This window comes from Salmo salar, chromosome 06 (genome assembly GCF_965601325.2).
Source record: "Salmo salar chromosome 06, fSalSal1, whole genome shotgun sequence".
Classification (NCBI taxonomy): domain Eukaryota; kingdom Metazoa; phylum Chordata; class Actinopteri; order Salmoniformes; family Salmonidae; genus Salmo; species Salmo salar.
In genome coordinates this window covers 56,938,212-56,966,105 of record NC_138296.1, presented here as the reverse complement: position 1 = coordinate 56,966,105, position 27,894 = coordinate 56,938,212, and the positions used below count along the sequence as shown (strand labels likewise).

At 41.5% G+C, this 27,894-nt stretch overlaps 1 protein-coding gene across 1 annotated transcript in view; it reads left to right on the top strand.

The window, feature by feature from the left end:
• The first annotated feature begins 13,551 nt into the window (after window positions 1-13,551).
• LOC106607636 (papilin) overlaps window positions 13,552-27,894 on the top strand; it is a 38,382-nt gene continuing 24,039 nt past the window's right edge. Inside the window, exons 1-6 of the mRNA XM_014204776.3 lie at window positions 13,552-13,614; window positions 16,171-16,232; window positions 16,696-16,805; window positions 16,886-16,946; window positions 17,052-17,154; window positions 21,434-21,564. Of these exons, the coding sequence (XP_014060251.1) occupies window positions 16,176-16,232; window positions 16,696-16,805; window positions 16,886-16,946; window positions 17,052-17,154; window positions 21,434-21,564 (462 nt within the window). The 5' untranslated portion in view covers window positions 13,552-13,614; window positions 16,171-16,175. The remainder of the gene's footprint in view (window positions 13,615-16,170; window positions 16,233-16,695; window positions 16,806-16,885; window positions 16,947-17,051; window positions 17,155-21,433; window positions 21,565-27,894) is intronic.

Here is a 27,894-nt window from a genome sequence, read left to right as displayed (position 1 = left end):
AATATTAGATTTTGTGCACCAGCTGTTATTTACAAATAGACACAGATCTCCACCCCTTGTCTTCCTGGAGGCAGCTGTTCTGTCTTGCCGATGCACGGAAAACCCAGCCAGCTGTATGTTATCTATGTCGTCGTTCAGCCACGACTCAGTGAAACATAAGATATTACAGTTTAATGTCCTGTTGGTCGGAAAGTCTTGATCGGAGCTCATCCATTTTGTCATCCAATGATTGCACGTTGGCTAATAGGACTGATGGTAAAGGCAGATTACCCACTCACCATCGGATCCTTACAAGGCACCCCAACCTATGTCCCGATGTCTCCATCTCTTCTTCAAGCAAATGACAGGGATTTTGGCCTTGCAACTTTTAAATGAGGACCCACTGTAGGTGACCATGGCTAAGTTTCAGTTTGATACGTTACAACCCCACACATACAGAGAACAAAAAATATAAATGCAGCATGTAAAGTGTTGGTCTTATGTTTCATGAGCTGAAATTAAAGATCCCAGAAAAGTTCCATACACACAAAAAAGCTTATTTCTCAACAATGCTGTGTACAAATGTGTTTACTTCCCTGTTAATGAGCATTACTCCTTTGCCAAGATAGTCCTTCCACCTGACAGGTGTGGCATATCAAGACTCTGATTAAACAGCATGATCATTAAACAGGTGCACCTTGTGCTGGGTACAATAAAAGTCCACTCTAAAATGTGTAGTTTTGTCACACAACAAAATGCCACAGATGTCTCAAGTTGAGGGAGGGTGCACTTGGCATGCTGACTACAGGAATGTACACCAGAGCTGTTGCCAGAGAATTGAATGTTCATTTTTCTACAATAAGCTGCCGCCAACGTTGTTTTAGAGAAGTTGGCATTACGTCCAAACAGCCTCAACCGCAGACCACATGTATGCATCGTGTGGACGAGTGTGTTACTTTGACTGCATTTGACAGAAATACACTTACTAGGTATAATTACTTAAACTAACAACACCACTGTGCTTGCAGATGAACAAGGATAATGTGCCAACAACTTCATTGTTTATATGGTTTTGTGCTGGATAATGTGCTGTTATAATTCTTAAGTTTTAGTATATTCACTGGATTCCCGAAATAAAAACTTTTTTTATTCTGTTCATACAGTAACTGGAGGGATGGTATGGTAGCACATTTTCATAATATGAAATCTAAGTCGAACAACACATTGTTTTCTCTCAAAATAAAAGAGATGGATTACTAAAATATCCTGTGTGACACCCAGGCATGTAGACCAGTGGTTCCCAAACAGGTGTACTAGGACCCCTGCATGTACTTGGCCAATTGGTTTATTTGGATCCCCATTAGCTTTTGCAGAAGCAGCAGCTACTGTTCTTGGAGTCGACAAGAAACACTAAACATTATAAATAACACACTGATACACTGATAGACAAGTACAGTCACAGACATTTTTAAAATAATGATATAGAAACAATATAACAACAAATTGTGTGTTTTTGTGTGTCCCCTCACAGTCCCTGCCGTTCCATGATATGTAGTTAAGTCTGTAACTTTGCTGTTTGCTTGAGTAATTGAAGATGGAAGCGAGTTCCATGCGATCAAAACTCTGTATAGTACCGTGCACTGCCATGAATCCGCTTTGGATTTTGAAACTGAAGAGACGCCTGGTGGCAAATCTTGTGGGGTATGGATGGGTGTCAGAGCTGCATGTTATTTGAGTATGCAGACAATCTGTAATTTTCATCACAGTAATATTTCTCATAAAAACTAAAAGAGAAGCAGTTAATCTCTCGTTAACCCTCAACCAGTAAAGACTGGCATGCATGTTGTTAGTTCTGTATGTGCAGTTAAGGGCAAGGCGTGCTGCTCTGTTTTGAGCCAGCTGGAGCTTTGCTAGGTCTTTCTTTGCTTCACTTGACCATATTACCAGACAGTAATCAAGATGGGACAATACTAGAGCTTGAACAACTAGTACAGTTGATTTTTGTGTCAAGAACGCAGAACACCTTTTTTTTATAAGATATACCCCTCCCCTTCTTCACAACAACTTTGCCCATGATAATTGATCATCCAATGTTATACCTAGGAGTTTAGCTTCCTCAACTTGCTCAATGGTCACAGCCTTTATGCACAACTCCAGTTGAGGGTTAGTTCTTAGAGAATGTTTTGAACTAAATACAATGCTTTTAGCTTAGATGTATTTAAGACCAGTTTATTATTAATCACCCAATCTGATACTGACTGTAACGCCTCTATTTTCCATACATAGTCATTATAGCTTCATGTAAGACCAGTGGCAAATCAAATGTAAAAATAGAGAGAAGTAACGGCCTGAGGGATACCACGCTGAACATATCTGATGTTAGAGAAGCTTCAATTGAAGAACAGTTGCCTGTAAAGCCATAGCAAAGGTGAATTTAGGTTGCATACTTATTGAATTTGTCTTTGACCAAATGTGACCGACTTCCTTGATTCGATCTTATGTAGCAAAATTTGAAATAGTTTTTTACAATGGATAAAATCAGAGCCAAAGAGCTACAAAATGGTAGATCATACACTGCATTTTAGGAGCAATGGGAAAGTAATTCTGCTTTAAATGTTGATAAACTTGTAACCTCACTTTTGAGAAAATGGCCTTTGAATGTTTTTTTGTCTACATCCATTCTGCTCGTTCACACCCTCTTATTAAGCTTTAGATCAACCAATCACTTTAAGAGTTGATCCGAGCGTTCTGTCCCAACAATGGCAGTCAAACACCCAAGATAACTGACTAAGATTTGTCGCAGTGACATTCTATTGAAATGGACACTTGCATAGTGGAGTCTTTTGTTAAGACATGTAGCTAGCTAAACAATGAACCATAATCACAACTCATGACATTACTACCCTGCATGAATCTGTAGGTAGCTAACCAACTAGGTTCAATGTTAGCTTGCTAACATTAGGATATAACTACCTAAGCAAATGGCTCTGACGTACGAATAACAAGATCATACACCTAACTTTAAGCTAGCTAGCTAACAGTACACTTTAAATGAAAACTAGTTTGTCAAAATTACAAACGTGTAATACCTGAAAATGTAGCTAGCTAGACTATCTTACCCGTATACATCATGGTTGGACGCTTCTCCTTGTAACGGATGCCATGGTTGCCCTTAGTTTGAAGACGTAATCCTTAGCTATCATACTCGAATTCCACTGATTTCAAAACTCGGTCATGCAAAAAGTGGAGAGCAACGTTTATGCACTTCTACTAAGCAATATATTTTTAAAAAGCAGTGTTAGACAGAACCACTGTATGTAGGTAATCCTTTCTTTAAAAGTTGCGTCGTACTGCAGCACAGCTTGTGGGCTGCCTCAGAATGCTATGGCACATTATTTAATTGTCAGTCGTTGTTGCCATTAATGCTAATTAGTGCTAGTTTGACCACCAGAGGGCATCTTTGAGAAGCATTTGACTGTTTTTAATATTGGCAGTACTAGAGACTTTAAACCTTTTTTGTAAGAACATGGTATATGGGATTGATTTTTAGAAATGTTGCTTAATTAATCTGATTTTATGGTGTTTTTATTCCAAGAAAAACAAACTGCATCTTCGCCCGACCTGCTCGCCCGTCCAGCATCACTACTCTGGACGGCTCTGATTTAGAATACGTGGACAACTACAAATACCTAGGTGTCTGGTTAGACTAAACTCTCCTTCCAGACTCACATTAAGCATCTCCAATCCAAAATTAAATCTAGAATATTCTTCCTATATCGCAACAAAGCCTCCTTCACGCATGCTGCCAAACATACCCTCGTAAAACTGACCATCCTACCGATCCTCGACTTTGATATGTCATCTATAAAATAGCCTCCAACACTCAACAAATTGGGTGCAGTCTATCACAGTGCCATCCGTTTTGTCACCAAAGCCCCATACACTACCCACCACTGCGACCTGTACGCTCTCGTTGGTTGGCCCTCGCTTCATTCTCATGGCCAATCCCACTGGTTACAGGTTATCTACAAGTCTCTACTAGGTAAAGCCCCGCCTTATCTCAGCTCACTGGTCACCATAGCAGCACCCACTCGTAGCACGTGCTCCAGCAGGTATATCTCACTGGTCACCCCCAAAGCCAATTCCTCCTTTGGTCGCCTTTCCTTCCAGTTCTCTGCTGCCAATGACTGGAACGAACTGCAAAAATCACTGAAGCTGGAGACTCATATCTCCCTCACTAGCTTTAAGCACCAGCTGTCAGAGCAGCTCACAGGTCACTGCACCTGTACATAGCCCATCTGTAAACAACCCATCTATCTACCTACCTCATCCCCATACTGTATTTATGTATTTATTTATTTATCTTGCTCCTTTGCACCCCAGTATCTCTACTTGCACATTCATCTTCTGCACATCGACCATTCCAGTGTTTAAATGCTATATTGTAATTACTTTGCCACCATGGCCTATTTATTGCCTTATCTCCCTTATCTTACCTCATTTGCACTCGCTGTATATAGACTTTTTGTTCTCTTTTGTTCTGCTGTATTATTGACTGTATGTTTTGTTTATTCCATGTGTAACTCTGTTGTTGAATGTGTCGAATTGCTATGCATTATCTTGGCCAGGTCGCAGTTGTAAATGAGAACTTGTTCTCAACTAGCCTACCTGGTTAAATAAAGGTGAAATATAATAAATAAGGTCGGGATTAGGCCTAGGCTACTAAATGACAGCGAGTGAAGAGCAAAATAATTCTCAAATTTCCACACCCTAGTTGTATGCTAACCAATACCCAAACAGAGATTCAGTGAAAATAAAAATCTCATTGGTTTGTCAAGACCAGTCCCCATGCTTGTCTCAGAGCAGCGCGAAATGGTGCTGAAATAGTTGACCACACGCGAGTTGAGTATTGCTTCAAATCCTATTATAACAATTGGATGACTTTGGGTGTTCCAGTAAGCAACAATTTGTTGCCTTCACTAGCCTACTTTATTCCAATATTTCGTCATTCAGTGATATTTATTCCCATAGTAATTTGTTATGAATCCACCAGATGTGGTTAGAAAACAATGCATTGGTAGGCTATGCAAAAGAGATGGGAGAAGTGACATGCCTCGCAAACCTCCATTAATACATTTAAAGTTCGTAAACTCTGCAAGAGTCTATTGTCCTGATGATAGCCCATCAAGGGTGGATGGCTTCTTTTGTATTCTTAACAGAACTCCCGCACAGAGAAGAGAAAGGAGCCTTGAATAATTAAACATGTCGGTAAAATACTGTTAGAATTGGTGATTATGGTCACGGACAGTGCTATTCGCTAACTCTATCATCAGGTGCCTGTGTTACGCGAAAGCCCAGGAAAAGGAACAGGTACAGTAGGCTACAATCCTGTAAAGTAGGCATAATAATGCTAAAAATAATGCTTAAATAAATCTACTGCTGGTTTTTACTGTATGCTACACATTTTTGTATTGTATTCCATTTCCAGCAAGACTATTCAAGCCATCGACTCACTGATGGTTGAAGATGATGAGCGATCGGCAAAGGCAATCTGTAATCTGCTGGCATCACCGCCCAACATCAACATCGCTCTAATCACATCTATCTTCATCTATACACAGGTCTCCTGATTTTAAACCCGATCAAACTAGTTTGGTATCAACTGAAAACATTCATCTAACTCTTCCAAGCCTACAAGCAAAGATGAACTGGTGAAGGCCATGTAGACATTTTGGCTTGAGACACTGACGATACAACAATGCAAAAAATACATTGATAATCTCAGCAAGGTTTTACCTGTGGTCGTTGAGCTGGTGGGAAGTGCAACTAAAATGTAGCTGAGATGTACAGTATTTGAAATAAACATCTTTTTAATAACCTCTTACATCTAGACGTTCCGCTAGCGGAACACCTGCTCCAATATCCAATGATAGGCGTGGCGCGAATTACAAATTCCTCAAAAAATACAAAAACTTCAATTTTTCAAACATATGACTATTTCATAGCATTTTAAAGACAAGACTCTCCTTTATCTAACCACACTGTCCGATTTCAAAAAGGCTTTACAGCGAAAGCAAAACATTAGATTATGTCAGCAGAGTACCAAGCCAGAAATAATCAGACACCCATTTTTCAAGCTAGCATATAATGTCACAAAAACCCAGAAGACAGCTAAATGCAGCACTAACCTTTGATCTTCATCAGATGACACACCTAGGACATTATGTTATACAATACATGCATGTTTTGTTCAATCAAGTTCATATTTATATCAAAAAACAGCTTTTTACATTAGCATGTGACGTTCAGAACTAGCATACCCCCCGCAAACTTCCGGGGAATTCGCTAACATTTTACTAAATTACTCACGATAAACGTTCACAAAAAGCCTAACAATTATTTTAAGAATTATAGATACAGAACTCCTCTATGCACTCGATATGTCCGATTTTAAAATAGCTTTTTGGTGAAAGCACATTTTGCAATATTCTAAGTACATAGCCCAGGCATCACGGGCTAGCTATTTAGACACCCGGCAGGTTTAGCCTTCACCAAAATCAGATTTACTATTATAAAAGTTCGATTACCTTTTGTTGTCTTCGTCAGAATGCACTCCCAGGACTGCTACTTCAATAACAAATGTTGGTTTGGTCCAAAATAATCCATCGTTATATCCAAATTGCGGCGTTTTGTTCGTGCGTTCCAGACACTATCTGAAAGGGTAAATAAGGGTCGTGCGCATGGCGCAATTCGTGACAAAAAAAATCTAAATATTCCATTACCGTACTTCGAAGCATGTCAACCGCTGTTTAAAATCCATTTTTATGCCATTTTTCTCGTAAAAAAGTGATAATATTCCGACCGGGAATGTCCATTTAGCTAAACAGAGGAAAGTAAACAAAGCTTTCGGTCGACGCGGGCACGAGCCTGAGTCTCACTGTACTGTAACCAGCCACTACCCAAACGCGCTAGTTTTTTTCAGCCAGAGCCTGCAAAGCCACGATTCAGCTTTTTACCGCCTTCTGAGACCCTATGGCAGCCGTAGGAAGTGTCACGGGACAGCTAACATCCTCACTCTTCAATAAACAGAGACAAGAAGAATGACACCTTGTCAGACAGGCCACTTCCTGAATGAAACCTTCTCAGATTTTGGCCTGCCATATGAGTTCTGTTATACTCACAGACACCATTCAAACAGTTTTAGAAACTTTAGGGTGTTTTCTATCCATATGTAATAAGTATATGCATATTCTAGTTACTGGGTAGGAGTGGTAACCAGATTAAATCGGGTATGTTTTTTATCCAGCCGTGAAAATACTGCCCCCTAGCCATAACAGGTTAATCATTATTTTATTAACGAAAGCATAAAGATCTTGATGAACAAATACTGTACAGTATATGCTTCATCTGACATTTTGCGTTTGCATGAGGTTTTGAGTTAGAAATGTAGTACTCAAGCATTGAATACTGTCATGTCCTGACCCTTGTAAGATGTCATTTACTATAGTAGAGTAGGTCAGGGCGTGACCTGGGGGTGTTTTGGGTGGTTTTCTATTTCTATGTTTAAGTTCTAGTTTTTCTATTTCTGTTGTTTTCTGGGTTGATCTCCAATTGGAGGCAGCTGGTCCTCATTGCCTCTAATTGGAGATCATATTTAAGTAGGTTTTTTTTCCACATGTGTTTGTGGGTAGTTATTTTCTGTTTAGTCTCTGTACCTGACAGAACTGTATTCTGATCGGTTGCCATTTTGTCTTTACTGTTTTTGAGTTAATAAATATCATAATGAGCACTCAACACGCTGCGCTTTGGTCCCCTCTCTACGACAGCCGTTACAGAACTGCCCACCACAACTGGATCAAGCAGCGTGCTCGGGAGGAGATGGATACCTGGTCTCTGAAGGAGAGGCTAGAGAGGATAAACTGGGCTTGGGGCCAAGTAATAGACAGATATAGAAGCCTGCCAGGGAGGCACGAGAGGCTACAGAAACCCAAAGAGAATCTTTGGGGGGGGGGGGGGCGCACATGGAGCAGTCGGCGGAGCCGAGGAGCAAACCAGAGCCAATCCGGGAGAAATGGGAGAGTGATTGAGTTGATGGAGGACGTACGAGTTTTTCCCAAATGAACGTGTCGTCAGTTTGGTGCCACCTGAGTCAGCTCCCCGTACTCGTCCTGAGAAGTGTGTGGAAGTTCCGGAACAAGTGATACCGGCTATACACACCAGGACTCCAGTACGTCTCAACAGCCCGGTACGTCCTGTGCCTGCTCCTCGCACTCTCCCTCCAGTGCGCTTCCACAGCCCAGTACGTCCTGTGCCTCCTCCCCGCACTCGACCTGAGGTGCGTGTTACCAGTCTGGCGTCACCTATGCCAGTCCCACACATCAGACCTCCAGTGCGCATACCCAGCCCAGAGCCTCCGGCGACGCGGCCTGCAGCCCGGAGCCTCCGGCGACGCGGCCTGCACCACCGGGCCTGCAGCCCGGTGGTACAGAAGCAGAGGGATCTGGGGGCAGAGCGGGGGTTACGCCCCGAACCGGAGCCACCTCCGCTGCTGGAGGATCTGCTGGATGGTAAGTTTCTGGGTACTCCACTAGAACCGCCGTAGACAATTGTCACCCTCCCTTTTTGTTTTGTGGTTTCTTTTTTTTTTTTTGCATTCGGAGTCTGCACATTTGGGTGGGGGTACTGTCACGTCCTGACCCTTGTAAGATGTAATTTTCTATAGTAGAGTAGGTCAGGGCGTGACAGGGGTTGTTTTGGGTGGTTTTCTATTTCTGTTTAAGTTCTAGTTTTTCTGTCGGGTTTATCTCCAATTGGAGGCAGCTGGTCGTTGTTGCCTCTAATTGGAGATCATATTTAAGTAGGGTTTTTTTCTACCTGTGTTTGTGGGCAGTTATTTTCTGTTAGGTCTCTGTACCTGACAGAACTGTATTCTGATCGTTTGCCGTTTGTTATTTTGTCTTTAGTGTTTTGAGTTAATAAATATCATAATGAGCACTCAACACACTGCGCTTTGGTCCCCTCTCTACGACAGCCGTTACAAATACATTGCAAGTTGAAGGGGATTTTTCACACCTAGCCGAGCTATTAGACTACCATTTTGTAAATAAATGGTGTTATGAAGAATCTATTGTCCTGCTAATAGCCCATCATGGAAACGTTGTTTGTAGAGTTCACACTGTGCTACACTTGTGAAAAACAAGTGTTTGAAAACATGTTTTCAAAATGCCTCCAGCTATCCATCACTACTGTAAATTAAAATACAGCATCTACAGTGGTACAAATATATTATTGAATTTGATAAAAAAAACAAATGCACATTTTCACTTTTACACTAACAAGTGGTTGCCAGGGTGAATAATTATTATGACAAGGCTCTTGGAACTCATTAAGAGGCTGCTTCTAAATGAAAATACTGGCAGATCAATCACATTTCCCTGTAGATCTAATTAAATTTAGAGGATTGGAGATTTCTAAATTAATATCTAAGGGGCTTTTATACAAATATAATGCAGGGTTAATAATTTAATATATTTGTAGGGCTTGATGCATTTTTCGTTAGGGCAAATCTAAGCTGTGATATTGAGTTAAATGTAAAACCTTACAGAGAAAGAAATATGTTATTAATTTATGGCGTGGTTTCTTTTTCGCCAAATGTTGAATAGACATGCAGACAAATGAATTAATGCATGGAGGAAAAGTGGAATAATAGCCTGTTTGTAGTTTTAAAAATAATTTTGCTAAATAAATTGATATTTTGTTGTTGGGTAACTGATCGGCTCTCCGAACTCATTAAGAATAATCCAGGTTAATTTGGACAAAACAGTCAATGTCTATTAAAGACTAACAGAATGTTGGTACATATTTATTTTAATTGAAAGCCATGAATGAGTGAGTCAATCAGCTTTATGCTTACAAATACTCTCTGGACTTTTTCATTCCGTTTCTTCTTCACATCAGTAAAGAAGAACTCCGTTTTCAGAAACGCACTTTATATAAAGGGGCTGTCACTCTTTCACACTAGTAAATAAAGCCAGTTTGTTATTTCTAATTATTTATTTCTGTTTTTAGAGGGAGAGAAACCAACAGCCCACCATGCCTATTTTTAGAAAATCATCAGTCCACATGTCAAGTGTAATTCGCCCATTGTATTTACCCAAGTTCTCTCTCAACTCCAGGACCACCGTCAGCTCATTTTTCGTTGTTGCCTGATGCAGGACTCTAGTGCCAGAGAAGAAAGACTTTCGGACTGAACACACCTCCATTAATTTACAATTTTTTTTTATTTTGTGCCAGAGTTTAGACTACCGATCGATCAGCGTTCTAGCTCCCCTTGTGATAGAATGACGCAATTTACCACCATGTGCCACCATCTAACACACAGTCGCAGCATAAGCTCAAAACCACTGTATACTAACCAGCTCAAATAGACAGAAGCGTGCTATATGGCAGACAATCCAAACTCATCTCTCAGCATGTCCAGCCCACACATTATCTCAGCCAATCATGGCTAACGGGAAGGTTGTTGACTTTGTGGCTAAACCAACTAGGCTCGTAATTTAAAATGTTTATTCGTATTTACAGATGATATACAAGTTTGTTATTAAGGCACATAAAAGTTCACATGTTCCAGAAGGCATTTCTGCCCAAAAATCTCATTTTGATTTTTAAAAAAGATCACAAATCTTCATTTTATTAAATAAATGGGTGTAGACTGACATCTTGTGGGTTATTAGCTGTATTACACTTTTATTTATACTATTGTGATTGACCATTTTCTCCTCAGACTGTTTCATGCTGTTGGAGAGAATGAGAGGCTCCTTCACTGCAGTGTATGTCATTATTCATTTCCAAGAGAATAAAACATTGCTTGAGCTCTCATCAGTCTGTACCTGCTGTGCTGTCTGTTTCCTTTGGAGGGAAGAACAGTGGGGTTACACTCTCACCTCCAACCACACCATTGCTGGGTATTTTCTGGTACTTGAAGATAGAAATGAACATGATTCTGATACACAGTGACCAGAAGAGAGAAATATTCTTCAAACAATTCAACTCAAATAACTATATTCTTCATGTGAGGGGACTTGATCTTGTGTAGAGTGGTTTGAAAAAAAACATATAAGCCATGGCAAAAATGTATAGAATTACAGGAATTTACCGGTAAAACTTTTACATTTTCTCTCAGCGTCATGACAAAATGTGGAAATTGGCAGTAAATTAGCTTTAAAAATGCTGAATGATCTCAGTCATGTGTAGAATAGCATGAGATTTGCTATAAAACTGCAAATGTTCCTCTCTGCCCCATGGCAATATGTGTAGAATTTCAGGAAGTTAGCTGTTCCCACCCCCAAAATCCCCCAAAATAATAAAAATGTTTAATTTTGATGCTGAAGAAGCTGAGGTAATTATTGAAGCAGACGTGCTGCAATACCATGAATAGTTTTAGTTTTCTCAATTCCTTCGTTCATGCAGTTACGGCAGCACTGGCCTCAAAAGCCTGTGTAAGAAGTGTTGGATTAGCCTAGGTGGCCATCTGTTTCTGCTCTCTTATTCTCCTCATGGAATTGTCATGCCAAACAGGCTAGCGGCGGACCAGCCCTTTTTCTGTATTTTTTTGTTTCTGGCCTTTGATGGGCAGGATGTTCATTCCATTTTCGTATTATAGTGATAACACACAGAATTCCAAGGAAAAATTGCTAGGCTTCAGTGTTCGCCACTCTTACCATTTCATTCCTCCACCAATACCATAAACAGAGGGTTTGCTCTGCTGCAATTAAAACCACACTCCTTTCTTTTGCATGCCCAACAAAAATGTTGACAATGGAGCCATTGATGTCTATGATTATATTTGATAATGCATAAACGATGGAGTCTTTTGTTTTTTTGCTAATGATAAGCGATAAGGTAGAGAAATGTCGTCCATTGATCTGAAGAAGCGCCCATTAGGTTCAAACTCACATAATTATTGGTATTCTATTTTGCAGTTTGTGATTTTGAGAGATTAATCAATCAATGAGAAATCAGTAATATGAGCCTATGCAAGTTTAACAGTCTTGTTTGTGACCTAAAGACTTGTGTTAGCTCCCTGAACTAATTCCTAGGCTTTAGTTCAGCGGGCTAACAGTCTTTTGACGTGTATGAGACCCTGGGTTTGAACCCAGTCGGTCACACAAGCACCTGAAAGACAGTCACCAAAGTTCTTCAGGGCACTTCTACAAAAAAAAATATAGTACCTAGTGTGATTTGGGCTCTCTCAGGTTAACGGAGGACACTTCACGTCATCCAATGGAAAACATTTTTGTTAATTGGACCCACAGTAAATCATAAATTGTGTCTCAGTTGAGAGGTCCTATCCTGTCCATATACAGTATGGGCTGATTTTACAGTAGCATCTGTTCCCGATCATTACCTTTTACTCTCTGTCTTGTCCCTTTCTCTTGTCCTTTCTGTCTACCTGCCCTCTTTCCCTCTGTCCTTTCTTTCTTTCTCTGTCTGTCTCTCTCTGTTTGTCTATCTCTCTGTCGCTCTCTCTCTCTCTTTCTCTCTCCCTCCCCATTCTCTCCCCATGATAGATAGCCTACTGATTAAATTAAAGTATATAGTCCAGCATTCCGTTTGGCTGTTTGTTCAACAGCAGAGAAGCAGTAATGTCTCCTCTTTCATCTGGTGAAAACATGGCACGGGAACCGCTACTAATGGTCCTCTAACATATAGAAACAGGCCACACTTCCTTCACCACCCTGGCATTAGTCTTCTGTGCTTTCACACTGGAATAACTCATAAGTAACCCCCCTAAGACGATTTCAGCGACTTGGCGACTCCAACTGCTCTTCTCATGTGATTTATCAGTGTGTGTTTAGTGGGATTGTGGTTGTGGGGTGTGCGAATGGGACTTTCAGTGGTCAGAATGAACCACAAACAAACCATTAAAGGACATCACTTATAAGCTGTTTTCTCTGTACATTTTAAACATGTATTTTTCAAATGTGAAACTCTATGCTTTTATTGATGTGTATGTACAGTACCAGTCAAAAGTTTGGACACACCTACGCATTAAGAAGGAAAGAAATTCACTTTTAAGAAGGCACACCTGTTAATTGAAATGCATTCCAGGTGAGTACCTCATGAAGCTGGTTGAGAGAATGCCAAGAGTAGGCAAAGATGTCATCAAGGCAAAGGGTGGCTACTTTGAATAATCTAAAATATATTTTGATTTGTTTAACACTTTTTTGGTTACTACGTGATTCCATATGTGTTATTTCATAGTTTTGAAGTCTTCACTATTATTCTACAATGTAGAAAATAGTCAAAATAAAGGAAAACCCTTGACTGAGTAGAGGTTCTAAAACTTTTGACGGGTGTGTATACATGCATCGTCATCTCCTGATAAAAATGTAATTAAATATGGAAGGCAAAGTGAGCGACGGGGCAAATCCAAGGATCCAGTGAACTGGATATAAAAGGTGTTAATTTCAAGCAAGGAGTTAATTGTAACTTGACACCTGTAGCTAACAGATTTGAGAGGTGGAGTGGACAGATAAATAAGTGTCAGTCGCTGTCCTGTCTTCTGGGTGAGTGCACTTCCTTCTAGGACGCTGGGCAAGAGGCTTGGATTTAATCTACAGAGATATTGATAAGGTACTATTGAATGATCATATATTCTATTATCATATTCTCATACTCGTAACATTTTTGGAAACACTTTAGGGAATGTGTCTTTTGTGGTGACAAGTGGTTATTTTGTCTTCTCTGTGTATGTTAAAGCTGTCTGTATGGCCTGTATGTAAAATATACGCACCAATAGGATGTAGTCATTGGAAGAATTAAATAAGACAAATTACAATTTCAGCTTAGAGTGATTTCTTCAATTTTCACTGTAGTTTTCAGTTAGACACTTGTTATTATATATTATCATTATATACAGTCCCTGTCAAAGTTTGGACACAACTACTCATTCAAGTGATTTTCTTTATTTTTACTATTTTCTACATTGTAGAATAACAGTGAAGACAAACTATGAAATAACAGATATGGAGTCATGTAGTAACAAAAACAAATGTTAAATCAAAATATATATAATATTTGAGATTCTTCAAAGTAGCCACACTTTTCCTTGATGACAGCTTTGCAAACTCTTGGCATTCTCTCAACCAGCTTCACCTGGAATGATTTTCCAACAGTTTTTAAGGAGTTCCCACTTATGCTAAGAACTTGTTGGCTGCTTTTCCTTCACTCTGCGGTCCAGTTGGGTTGAGGCCGGGTGATTGTGGAGGCCAGTCATCTGATGCAGCAGTCCTTCACTCTCCTTCTTAGTCAAATAACCCTTACACAGCCCGGAGGTGTGTTTTGGGTCAATGTGCTTCTACACCTGCATTGCTTGCTGTTTGGGGTTTTAGGCTGGGTTTCTGTACAGCATTTTGTGACATCAGCTGATGTAAGAAGGGCTTTATAAATACATTTGATTGAATTTGATTGATTTGTCCTGTTGAAAAACAAAGGATAATCTCACTAAGCACAAACTAGATGAGATGGCGTATTGCTGTGGTAGCCATGCTGGTTAAGTGTGCCTTGAATTCGAAATAAATCACAGACAGTGTCACCAGCAAAGCAAACCCACACCATCACACCTCCTCCATGCTTCACTGTGGGAACTATACATGCGGAGATCATCCGTTCACCTACTCTGCGTCTCACAAAGACAAGGCGGTTGGAACCAAAAATCGCAAATTTGGACTCATCAGACCAAAGGACAGATTTCCACCGGTCTAATGTCCATTGTTTGTGTTTCTTGGCCCAAGCAAGTCTATTCTTATTATTGGTGTCCTTTAGTAGTGTTTTTTTTTTTGCAGCAATTCGACCATGAATGCCTGACTCGCGTAGTCTCCTCTGAACAGTTGATGTTGAGATGTGTCTGTTACTTGAACTCTGTGAAGCATTTATTTGGGCTGCAATTTCTGAGGCTAGAGAACTTATTCTCTGCAGCAGAGGTAACTCTGGGTCTTCCTTTGCTGTGGCGGTCCTCATGAGAGCCAGTTTCATCATAGCGCTTGATGGTTTTTGCGACTGCACTTGAAGAAACTTTCAAAGATTGATTGACCTTAATGTCTTAAAATAATGATGGACTGTCGTTTCTCTTTGCTTATTTGAGCTGTTCTTGCCATATTTATTTATCCTTTATTTAACTAGGCAAATCAGTTAAGACAATTCTTATTTACAATGACGGCCTATCCCGGCCAAACCCTAACCCGGACGACACTTGGCCAATTTTGCACCCCCCTATGGGACTCCCAATCACGGCCGGTTGTGATACAGCTTGGAATCGAACCAGGGTCTGTAGTGACACCTCTAGCACTGAGATGCAGTGCCTTAGAACGCTGCGCCACTCGGACTTCGTATTTTACCAAATAGGGCTATCTTCTGTATACCAACCCTACCTTGTTACAACACAACTGATTGGCTCAAATGCATTAAGAATGAAAGAAATTCCACAAATTTACTTTTAACTAGTTGGTTGAGAGAATACCAAGAGTGCGTAAAGCTATCATCAAGGAAAAGGGTGGCTACTTTGAAGAATCTCAAACATAAAATATATTTTTGGGGGTTACTACATGATTCCATATGTGTTATTTCATAGTTTTGATGTCCTCACTATTATTCTATAATGTAGAAAATAATAATAAATAAATAACCTGGAATGAGTAGGTGTGTCAAACTTTTGGCTGGTACTGTATATAATCGTATTAATCCGAAAGTTGATCAGATGTTAAATGAAACGCGTTAAAGAGAAACTTCACAAATGTTTTCCTTCATATTCATCATCTCCAGCACCACCCCGACATCAACATTTGTGAAAATTGTCTGTTTCTATGTTTTCTAGTAAAATAGACAGAAGATACGTGTTTCTATTGACAACACTGGTGTACATCATGTGATTTTAACCAATTATGAGTAGGAATTGCCTACAAATGTTCTACTAATTGGTTGATATCATTGGAAACACTTAGTCTCTTCCTTTATCTTTTTTACTACAAAACATAAAAATTGCTTCATGTTGATGTTGGGGAGGTAGGTGCTGGAGATGATGAATATCAAGTTGAACATTTTAGATATGTCCCTTTTAAAGGACATTGTAAAAACCTTACAGCAATCTGTATCTTTCTCTAATGCAGCACTATCATTGCACTTACTCCCTAGTAAACATGGGCACCCTACTGGTCCTGGTTCTCCTGCAGTTACTGGCTGTACCATCATTCTCTGTAAGTGATACTTATTTGATTGTATTATTTTGCAGTGTAAAATCAAGTACAGGTATAGAGTCCTGGGGATAATATATCAGTATTACACAAAACATATTTCCAATGTGGTCCTCAATGAGACAAAAACAAACAGGAAATACAGTACATATGATAATAATATAATAATACCATATACACAACATACACATAAAATAGCAAAAATAATACAACACAGCTCAATAGCATACAATACAGTTCAAGTTTACACTGTGAATGAACACACACACATAGTTTACGAAAACAGCTGGAATGTGGGGATTTTCTATCGTTACCGTACTGGTGTATAATAAGGGTTTGTGTAATGATATGGAATGGTTTGTGGTGACAGGATGTTTTCCACTTGCTATTCTGGTGTAGAGTACTGTGTGTACTAGTGCACAGTGGTGTTTCAGTGCTTGATGTGCTGGCTGCTGTTGTGTTCCAGCTAACATCGCCCAGCAATGACTACTGGGGGGAGTATGGGGCTTATGGGGCGTGCAGTCGCCCCTGTGGCACTGGAGTAGCCATGAGGATCAGGCAATGTATCACTGCAAGGTAAAAGAGAGAGAGCATGCAAGTGGGACAGAGTGTATATGATGATTGTGTGTCTTACTCTACTTCTCTTTGACTTGCAGGACAGATGGAGGAAACAACTGCGTGGGATCTTCAAAATCTTACCGCATCTGTAATATGCAGGTGCACACAGGCACACACACACACACACACACACACACACATCTCTCTCTCTGTTTCCGATGTAAATACTAACAGACTGACATTGTCTGTAATTACTCTATGCAGGCATGTCCAGTGGGATCCAGGGATTTCCGTGAGGAGCAGTGTGCCCAGTTTAGTAGGATAGACTTCCAGAGCAAACGCTACACATGGCTGCCTTACCATGGAGGTGCAAATAGGATTATATACTGTATTGCCATATAGTATTTTTTTTATCACTTTGATGCTATTTTCACAAGTATGTGGGGGAATTTTCTAAACAGGCTAGTAATTGGGGTTGCAACAGTTTTGGCTGATAATTTTAGAGATTGTCTAGCCCAGCTGATTTGTAGGGATCCAGATTTTGCCGCTCTTTCAGAACATTAGCTATCTAGATTTAAGTGAAGGAGAAATGGGGGAGGCTTGGGCAAGTTGCTGTGGGGGGTGCAGAGCTGTTGACCGGGGTAGGGGTAGCCAGGTGGAAAGCATGGCCAGCCGTAGAAAAATGCTTGTTGACATTCTCAATTATCGTTGATTAATCGGTGGTGACGATGTTTCCTAGCCTCTGTGCAGTGGGCAGCTGGGAGGACGTGCTCTTATTCTCCATGGCCTTTAGTGTCCCTGAACCTTTTGGAGTTTGTGCTACAAGATGCAAATTTCTGTTTGAAAAAGCTAGCCTAACTGCCTGTGTATATTGGTTCCTAACTTCACTGAAAAGTTGCATATCGCGGGGGCTATTCGATGCTAATGAAGTACGCTACGGGATGTTTTTGTGTTGGTCAAGGGCAGTCAAGTCTGGAGTGACCCAAGGGCTATATCTGTTCTTAGTTCAAACATTTTTGAATGGCGCATGCTTATTTAAGATGGTGAGGGAAGCACTTTTAAAGAATAACCAGGCATCCTCTACTGACGGAATGAGGTCAATATCCTTCCAGGATAGTGTTTTAGGGAGTGTTTGACAGTGATGAGGGGTGGTCGTTTGACAGCGGACCCAATACAGACGCAGGCAATGAGGCAGTGCTTGCTGAGATCCTGGTTGAAGACAGCAGAGGTGTATTTAGAGGGCAGGTTGGTCAGGATCATATCTTTGAGGGTGCCTGTGTTTATGGACTTAGTGTTGTACCTGGTAGGTTCCTTGATAATTTGTGTGAGATTGAGGGCATCAAACTTAGATTGTAGGATGGGCAGGGTGTTAACAATATCCCAGTTTTGGTCACCTAACAGTACAAACTCTGAAGATATATTGGGGGCAATTAATTCACATATGGTGTCCAGGGCACAGCTGGGGGCTGAGGGGGGTCTATAAAAAGTGGCAACAGTGAGACTTATTTCTGGAAAGGTGGATTTTTAAAAGTAGAAGCTCGAACTGTTTGGGCACAGACCTGGATAGCATGACAGAACTCTGCAGGCTATCTCTGTAGTAGATTGCAACTCCACCCCCTTTGGCAGTTCTATCTTGATGGAAAATGATGTAGTTGGGGATGGAAATGTCAGGATTTTTGGTGGCCTTCCTAAGCCAGGATTCAGACATGGCTAGGACATAAGATCAGGGTTGGAGGAGTGTGCTAAAGCATTGAATAAAACAAACGTAGGGAGGAGGCTTCTAATGTTAACATGCATGAAACCAAGGTTTTTACGATTCCAGAATTCAACAAATGATAGCGCCTGGGGAATGGGAGTGGAACTGGGGGCTACAGGGCTGGATTAACCTCTACATCACCAGAGGGGCAGAAGAGGAGTAGGATAAGGGTACGGCTAATAAAGGCTATAAGAACTGGTCGTCTAGTGCGTTGGGTACAGAGAATAAAAGGAGCAGATTTCTGGGCGTGGTAGAATAGATTCAAGTCATAATGTACAGACAAGGCTGGATGTGAGTCCAGTGGAGGTAAACCTAGGCGTTGAGTGACGATGAGAGGTTTCGTCTCTGAAGGCACAAGTTAAGCCAGATGAGGTCTCCGCATGTGTATGGGGTTGGACGAAAGAGCTATCTAAGGCATTTTGAGCGGGACTGAAGGCTCTACAGTGAAATGAAACAGTAAAAACTAGCCAAGACAGCAGTAGACAAGGCATATTGACATTAGAGAGAGGCATAAAGCAATCACAGGTGTTGATCAGGAGAGCTAAGACAACAATGGGTAAATGGCAATGAATGGGCAGAGCGGGTCAGTTAGGTACATACAGGACCTGAGTTCGAGGCTGGGGCCGACAGGTAAACAAAATGAGGTACTGTGTTATTGAAACAGTCCAGGGGACATTTAGCTGTGTAGCCGAGTGATCATATGGTCAAAAGAGCAGCAATAGGTGAGTCAGGGTGCTGTTCAGTAGTCACTACTAGCCTAGGCGAGCAGGGGACACAGCGTTCAGAAAAGCTAGCGGGCCGGGGCTAGTAGATGGTTCTTCGGCGACATCGTAACGGAATAGCCTGTTGAGACCACATTGGGTGATCACGTCGGCAGTCCAGTTGTAATGGATGGGCGGGGCTCTGTGTCGACAATAAAGGGTCCAGGTCAATTGACAAAGGAAGTATTGTAGACCTAGAATTAGCTGGTATATGGCCTAGCTCGAGGCTATCTCAAGGCTAGCTGGTGCTTGCTTCGGGACAGAGGCGTTAGCTAACAGTAGCCACTCGTTTGCAGCTAGCTAGCTGCGATGATCCGGAGTAATGATCCGGTTTAATGATCCAGAGCGGCAGGAATCCGGTGATATGCTCTGGGTTGATATCGCGCTGTGCAGACTGGCAGGTGTTGTCCGAGCTAAAGCTGGCTGACGACGGGGGAAAAAAGGCGAGGACCGCTAGCCGTGGCTAACAAAGACTAGTAGCTAGTTAGCTGGCTAGCTCCTGATGAAAGTTCCAGTTATAAGGAATAGAAATAGCAGATCCGTACAACATAGGGTGAGGCGGGTTGCAGGAAAGTATATTTAGTTTGTAGATAGAAAGTGAGATTAAAATATATACGAAAAAGACCGGCTATTTACATGGGATAAGACACGGGATAAGACAAAGACAGATACACACGTCCTACTGTATTTACAGATGGCATACAAGTTTGTTATTTCTGCCAAAAAACGCATTTTGATAAACACATTTTTACGTTCAAACAGCTCTCCTGTGAAGTCGTGACTTGCAACACACAGTACGCCTAGTTTCCTGAGTCGGGTCTCAAATGTGTGATCATTGAAGACATCTTTCACAATTATTGAAGCAAAAAATGTAAGTATTGTTCATAAATAATTACAACATAGGTGCACTGCAATCAAATGAAATAAATATTAAATGTTTAACAGGCATTGGTTTGCATCAAGCCTGTCTTGAGCATTTGGACATAGGTTCTCATCCACATTGCAGGAGGGTGACATGCTCATGGGGATTGCAATCATAGACATTTCACCAGTATTGTAATCATGTATTGTATTGTAGTGGTCATGTGTGGCTCAGTTAGTAAGCGCATGGCACTAGCAATACCAGAGTTGTGGATTCACCATGCTGAAAGGTTTTACATTTTTTACATTTTAGTAATTTAGCAGACGCTCTTATCCAGAGTGACTTACAGTAGTGAATGCATACATTTCATACATTTTTCCGTACTGGTCCCCCGTGGGAATCGAACCCACAACCCTGGCGTTGCAAACACCATGCTCTACCAACTGAGCCACACGGAACTGCAGGTGCATGAACAATTAGGACATTTACTGTGACAGACTTGATACAAACTAGTGCCTGCTAAACGTTATGTTTCTTTCATTCATTTCATGTGTTTTCGTTTAATTAAATACACCTATGTTGTAATTATATATCTGAACAATATATTTTTGCATCAATGATTGTTAAAGATGTATTCAATGATCACACCTTAGATTTTTGAAGGGTCAATTTTGATGGGTGTTGCAAGTGTATTGCCTAATGTGAAAACAATGTAATGTACTGTAATTTACAGTACTGTAGCATATTACATTCAAAGGGAAATTTTGAAACATGAATCTTACATTTTCTGCTATTGGATTAACTGGTTGTTAAAACAACTAAAATGTGAAAAAATCATTATGTTGTGTTTCGGTGATTAAATTAATGATCTCTTGGTATTTCACAGTAAAATTATATAGACAATCATATCAAAAGTAATGTGAGCATTGCATTGTGATAAGCAATTACTCTATATGAACACATATTCCAATGTGAAACCTGTATTTCTAGGTGAAAAGGTGACTGATTTTGTGTGTTGTACTTAGTCAATTGAAAGCGCTCTTAGAATTTTGAAACTGCCTTTTTGATGATCTGTTTTGTACTAAGTGTTGTCAAAATGTACCACATACTTGTGAAAATTGCATCAAAGCTATTGAATAAAACTGCAATATTGATGCAAATAATAGTTTAACAATTCACTTTGGATTATTACCAATAACCACATTACCCATACACAAACAAATACTAATGTACTTTGTTGTTTACCTGTTGTTGTTTACCTGTGAAGCGTCCAACCCATGTGAGCTGAACTGCGTCCCCCGTGGCGAGAACTTCTTCTACAGACACAGGCCTTCCGTGGTGGATGGCACACCCTGCTATGTGGGCCGCAGTGACATCTGTATCAACGGCATCTGCAGGGTTAGTACTTAGTATTTACCCACTGGGCACACTCTGGTTGAATCAACGTTGTTTCCACGTCATTTCAATTAAATTACATTGAACCGACGTGAAATAGATGTTGAATTGACATCTGTGCCCACCGGGTAGGTACTTACTTCAACTTGCTTGTTGAATTGGAAAACACATTAGAAATGTTATCTTTCTGATGAAGGCAACACACCAAAATGCATGGGGCTGTTTTAGTGGGTATAGTGCCAGCACCTTAACCTGTTTAGGATAGGGGGCAGTATTTTCACGGCCGGATAAAAAACGTACCCGATTTAATCTGGTTATTACTCCTGCCCAGAAACTAGAATATGCATATAATTAGTAGATTTGGATAGGAAACACCCTAAAGTTTCTAAAACTGTTTGAATGGTGTCTGTGAGTATAACAGAACTCATATGGCAGGCCAAAACCTGAGAAGATTCTATACAGGAAGTGCCCTCTTTGACCATTTCTTGGCCTTCTATAGCCTCTTTAGGCGCCAGAACGGGGAATGATGATTCTGCAGTCCCTGGGCGAAAAACAGTAGGGCATTTGGAAAGTGGTCGATCTGAGAACAATGACACGGGCGCGCGCGTGCATGTGAAGAGTCCATTTTACATTTTCAGTGTTTGAACGAAAACAAGGTCTCCCGGTCGGAATATTATCGCTATTTTACGAGAAATCGCATAAAAATTGATTTTAAACAGCGTTTGACATGCTTCGAAGTACGGTAATGGAATATTTTGAAATTTTTTGTCACGATATGCACCGGCGCGTCACCCTTCGGATAGTGTCTTGAACGCAAGAACAAACGCAGCTATTTGGATATAACTATGGATTATTTGGAACCAAAACAACATTGGGTGTTGAAGTAGAAGTCCTGGGAGTGCATTCTGATGTTGAACAGCAAAGGTAATCCAATTTTTCTTATAGTAAATCTGAGTTTGGTGAGTGCCAAACTTGGTGGGTGTCAAAATAGCTAGCCGTGATGGCCGGGCTATCTACTCAGAATATTGCAAAATATGCTTTCACCGAAAAGCTATTTTAAAATCGGACACCGCGATTGCATAAAGGAATTCTGTGTCTATAATTCATAAAATAATTATGTTTTTTGTGAACGTTTATCGTGAGTAATTTAGTAAATTCACCGGAAGTTTCGGTGGGAATGCTAGTTCTGAACATCACATGCTAATGTAAAAAGCTGTTTTTTTATATAAATATGAACTTGATTGAACAAAACATGCATGTATTGTATAACATAATGTCCTAGGAGTGTCATCTGATGAAGATCATCAAAGGTTAGTGCTGCATTTAGCTGTGGTTTTGGTTTTTGTGACATTATATGCTAGCTTGAAAAATGGGTGTCTGATTATTTCTGGCTGGGTACTCTCCTGACATAATCTAATGTTTTGCTTTCGTAAAGCCTTTTTGAAATCGGACAATGTGGTTAGATAAAGGAGAGTCTTGTCTTTAAAATGGTGTAAAATAGTCATATGTTTGAAAAATTGAAGTTTTGGGATTTTTGAGGAGTTTGTAATTCGCGCCACGCTCTACCATTGGATATTGGCGAGGCGTTCCGCTAGCGGAACATCTAGATATAAGAGGTTTTAAGCACAAATGCAATACATGTCTTTATCTGTCTATCCCCTTTCACTGAAATGTATACTTTTAAATGGTTAGGTCTCTTTTACAGATGAGCCATTAATTACATAAATTATAGAAAATGCACACATCAACATAAATAAATAAACATAAATACAAAATGCAAGCAGAAAGAAAAACACGATCATAAAAAACAAAGAAATTCATCAGTAAAAAATCTGTCACGCCCTGATCTGTTTCACCTGTCCTTGTGCTTGTCTCCACCCCCTCCAGGTGTCGCTTATTATACCCGGTGTATTTATCCCTGTGTTTCCTGTCTCTCTGTGCCAGTTTGTCTTGTTTTGCCAAGTCAACCATCGTTTTCCTAGCTCCTATTTTTCCCAGTCAGTTTTTTCCTAGCCCTCCTGGTTTTGACCCTTGCCTGACACCGAACCCGCCTGCCTGACCACTATGACTGTTTCTGACCTCGAGCCTGCCTATCGCCTGGTACTGTTTGGACTCTGATCTGGTTTTTGAACTGTTGCCTGTCCCCGACCTGCCTTTTGCCTACCCCTTTAGTTATAATAAATATCGGAGCTCAACCATCTGCCTCCTGTGTCTGCATTTGGGTCTCGCCTTGTGCCTTATAGTACGAACTGGCCATGACTGACCCAGCAGACTTGGACCAGCTCCATCACATTGTCTCCCTGCAGGGAGCCACCATTGGGAGGCATGAGGAGCTACTGCGGGACCTTTTGGAAGGGTTTCGTTCCCTGACGGAACGCCACGACCAAGGGTTCAAGGCTATAATGGAGCAAATCTGTGAGTTAGCTCATAGGCAGCACGCTACATCTGAGACCTCCCAAGACCCAGTAATCTTTCTACTACTAGTGGTTTTGTTCAACCTACCCTGGCTCCCCGAGAACCCCACTTACCTCCTCTGGAGCGCTATGCAAGTGATCCTGGTAGCTGCCAGGCATTCCATCCCCAATGCTCCCTCATTTTTGAACTCCAGCCCTCTTCGTTCCCGTCGGACCGATCGAAGATAGCGGTTTTAATCACGCTAATGTCTGGAAGGGCGCTCTCCTGGGCAATGGATGTGTGGGAGCAGCAATCCGCTGTGTGCCATTGCTTGGAGGAATTCATGGCAGAAGTGAGGAAGGTTTTCGATTCTCCGGTGCCCGGGTGGGATGCGGCTCAAACTACTGCAGGTACATCCGAACTCCCGTAGTGTGGCAGACTACGCAGTAGATTTTTGCACATTGGCTGCCGAGAGTTCCTGGAATCCAGAGGCTCTATTTGACACCTTCCTCCATGGACTGTCAGGGGATAAAGGACGAGCTCGCAGCTCAGGAAATGCCACGGGCCCTCGATTCCCTCATCGTCCTGGTGATTAGGATTGATGGGCGCCTACGAGAATGCCGGTGTGAGAGGACGTTGGGTTCGTCTGCTGATGCTGGTGCACGTCCTAAGGAAACCGGAAATCCCCAAAGTGTGTATTTCATGGTAGAGCCAAAAACACGAGTTGAATACTCCTGAGCCCATACAACTGGGAGGAGCTAGGTTATCGGTTGGGGAACGCTCACGCTGAATTCTGTTGTCTGTACTGTGGAGGGGTGGGACATTATATAGCCACTTGCCCTGTTAAGAAACCCTTTTCTTTAGTGGGTACAAGTACTCTGGTGAGCCAGACTAGGAGTCCCCTAATTTAGTCACCCGCCCACCTTTTTTTGTGATTTTGCTGTGGGAAGACCAATCTAAGTCTCTCTGGGTGCTCATTGACTCTGGGGCTGATGAAAGTTTTATGGATGCTACCATGGTTTCCGAATGGGGTATTCCCACTCAACTTCTCTCTGTCCCCATGGATGCAAGGGCACTAGACGGCCGCTCTATTGGAAGAGTCACCCATAGCACAGTGCCCGTTCATATACGGCTATCAGGAAACCACAGTGAGACCATACAGTTCCTCCTCATCCATTTTTGTAAAATTAAAATTATACATTTTTTTCCATGTTCCTGTGGTTTTGGGATTCTGTTATTGACTGGACCACGAGCTCCATCTTGGGTTGGAGCCCGTTTTGTCATTCTCAGTGCCTTAAAGCGGCACAGCCGTCCTTGAGACGTCACCCTCGGGATGTAAGCAAAGCCTCGGATGTCTCTGCCATTCCCACTGAGTACCATGACCTCATGGAGGTCTTTAGTAAGGCACGTGCTACTTCTCTTCCCCCACACCATCCTTATGATTGTGCCATTGATCTCCTCCCAGGCACCACACCACACCACCTCATGGTCGTCTATATTCCCTATCCGGCCCGTAGACCAAGGCCATAGAGTACATTGAGGATTCTCTGGCTACTGGAGGCATCCGTCCGTCTGCATCTCCTGCCAGTGCCGGTCCTTCTTCTCTTCATGGAGAAGGACAAGACCCTGCATCCGTGCATTGACTACCAGGGTCTGAATGATATAACAATCAAGAATCGTTACCCCCTACCACTCCTCTCCTCGGCTTTCGAACCTCTCCAGGGGGCCACCATTTTTTCCAAGCTGGACCTTCGGAATGCCTACCACCTGGTTCGGATACGCGAAGGAGATGAGTGGAAGACAGCGTTTAGCACAGCCAGCGGACATTATGAGTACCAGGTCATGTCGTTTGAACTAGAGGTCGACCAATTAATCGGAATGGCCGATTAATTAGGGCCGATTTCAAGTTTTCATAACAGTCGGAAATCGGTATTTTTGGACGCCGATTTGGCCTTTTAATTTCAAAAATGTATTTTATTTTTTATTTTTTTGTACCTTTATATAACTAGGCAAGTCAGTTAAGAACACATTCTTATTTTCAATGACGGCCTAGGAACGGTGGGTTAACTGCCTTGTTCAGGGGCAGAACGACAGATTTTTACCTTGTCAGCTCAGGGATTCAATCTTGCAACCTTACGGTTAACTTGTCCAACGCTTTAACCACCTGCTTTACATTGCACTCCACGAGGTTACGCGAATGCAATAAGAAGCCAAGGTAAGTTGCTAGCTAGCATTAAACTTATCTTATAAAAAAACAATCAATCATAATCACTAGTTAACTACACATGGTTGATGATATTACTAGTTTATCTAGCCTGTCCTGCGTTGCATATAATCGCTTAGGTACACGTTGCTTCAACCATAAACATCAATGCCTTTCTTAAAATCAATACACAAGTATATATTTTTAAACCTGCATATTTAGTTAATATTGCCTGCTAACATGAATTTCTTTTAACTTGGAAAATGTGTCACTTCTCTTGCAAACAGTCAGGGTATATGCAGCAGTTTGGGCCGCCTGGCTCATTGCGAACTGTGAAGACTATTTCTTCCTAACAAAGTCAGCCGACTTTGCCAAACGGATGATTTAACAAAAGCGCATTTGCGAAAAAAGCACAATCGTTGCACGACTGTACCTAACCATGAACATCAATGCCTTTCTTAAACTCAATACACAGAAGTATATATTTTTAAACCTGCATATTTAGCTAAAAGAAATCTAGGTTAGCAGGCAATATTAACCAGGTGAAATTGTGTCATTTTGCGTCATTGCACGCAGTCAGGGTATATGCAACAGTTTGGGCCGCCTGGCTCGTTGTGAACTAATTTGCCAGAATTTTACGTAATAATTACATAACACTGAAGGTTGTGCAATGTAAAAGGAATAACGTTTTGTTTTCGAGATGATAGTTTCCCGATTTCAAGCATATTAATGACCTAAGGCTCGTATTTCTGTGTGTTATTATGTTATAATTAAGTCTATGATTTGATAGAGCAGTCTGACTGAGTGGTGGTAGGCAGGCATAAGCATTCATTCAAAATAGCACTTTCGTGCATTTTGCCAGCAGCCCTTCGCAATGCATTGCGCTGTTTATGACTTCAAGCCTATCAACTCCCAAGATGAGGCTGGTGTAACCGATGTGAAATGGCTAGCTAGTTAGCCGGGTGCGCACTAATAGCGTTTCAAACGTCACTCGCTCTGAGACTTGGAGTAGTTTTTCCCCTTGCTCTAAATGGGTAACGCTGCTTCGAGGGTGGCTGTTGTCGACGTATTCCTGGTTCGAGCCTCAAAGCCTGCCTGACCTCAAGCCTGCCTATCTCCTTGTACTGTTTGGACTCGGACCTGACCACTGAACCCCCCCCTGCCTGTCCTGACCTCGAGCCTGCCTATCGCCTGGTACTGGTACGGGACTCTGACCTGGTTTATGAACTCTCACCTGTCCCCGACCTGCCATTTGCCTACCGCTTTTGTTTTTAATAAATATCGGAGCTCAAACATCTGCCTCCTGTGTCTGCATTTGGGTCTCGTCTTGTGCGCTTTCTGAATTGCTCTAGATGCACCAAACATACAATTTTACCCTCTAGAGTCGACTTCCGTTCCCTGTGGAAATCGAATTAGCATAATAATAAAAAATCCCCATTAAAAACCTGTCAGTTTAAGCTAGAGATCATTTTTGCATTGGATGCATCTCAATCCATCGGACTGATGCATCTTCGGTGAAAGGTGTCAAACCATGAGGCATCCCGATAATAGGGCTTCTCACAAAATCGTCTAGCATCCAAAAGGTTGCCAAACTATTACATCCCTCTACGGAAAGATGACTCTCACGAAAACGATGGTGTTTTCTGTTTTGCACACAAGCATCTTGGGACTCGTCTGAAGTCGGTATAGCCAATCTGCCAACTTCTGTCTGTAGCGTCCGAACAGTTTGGGCTACA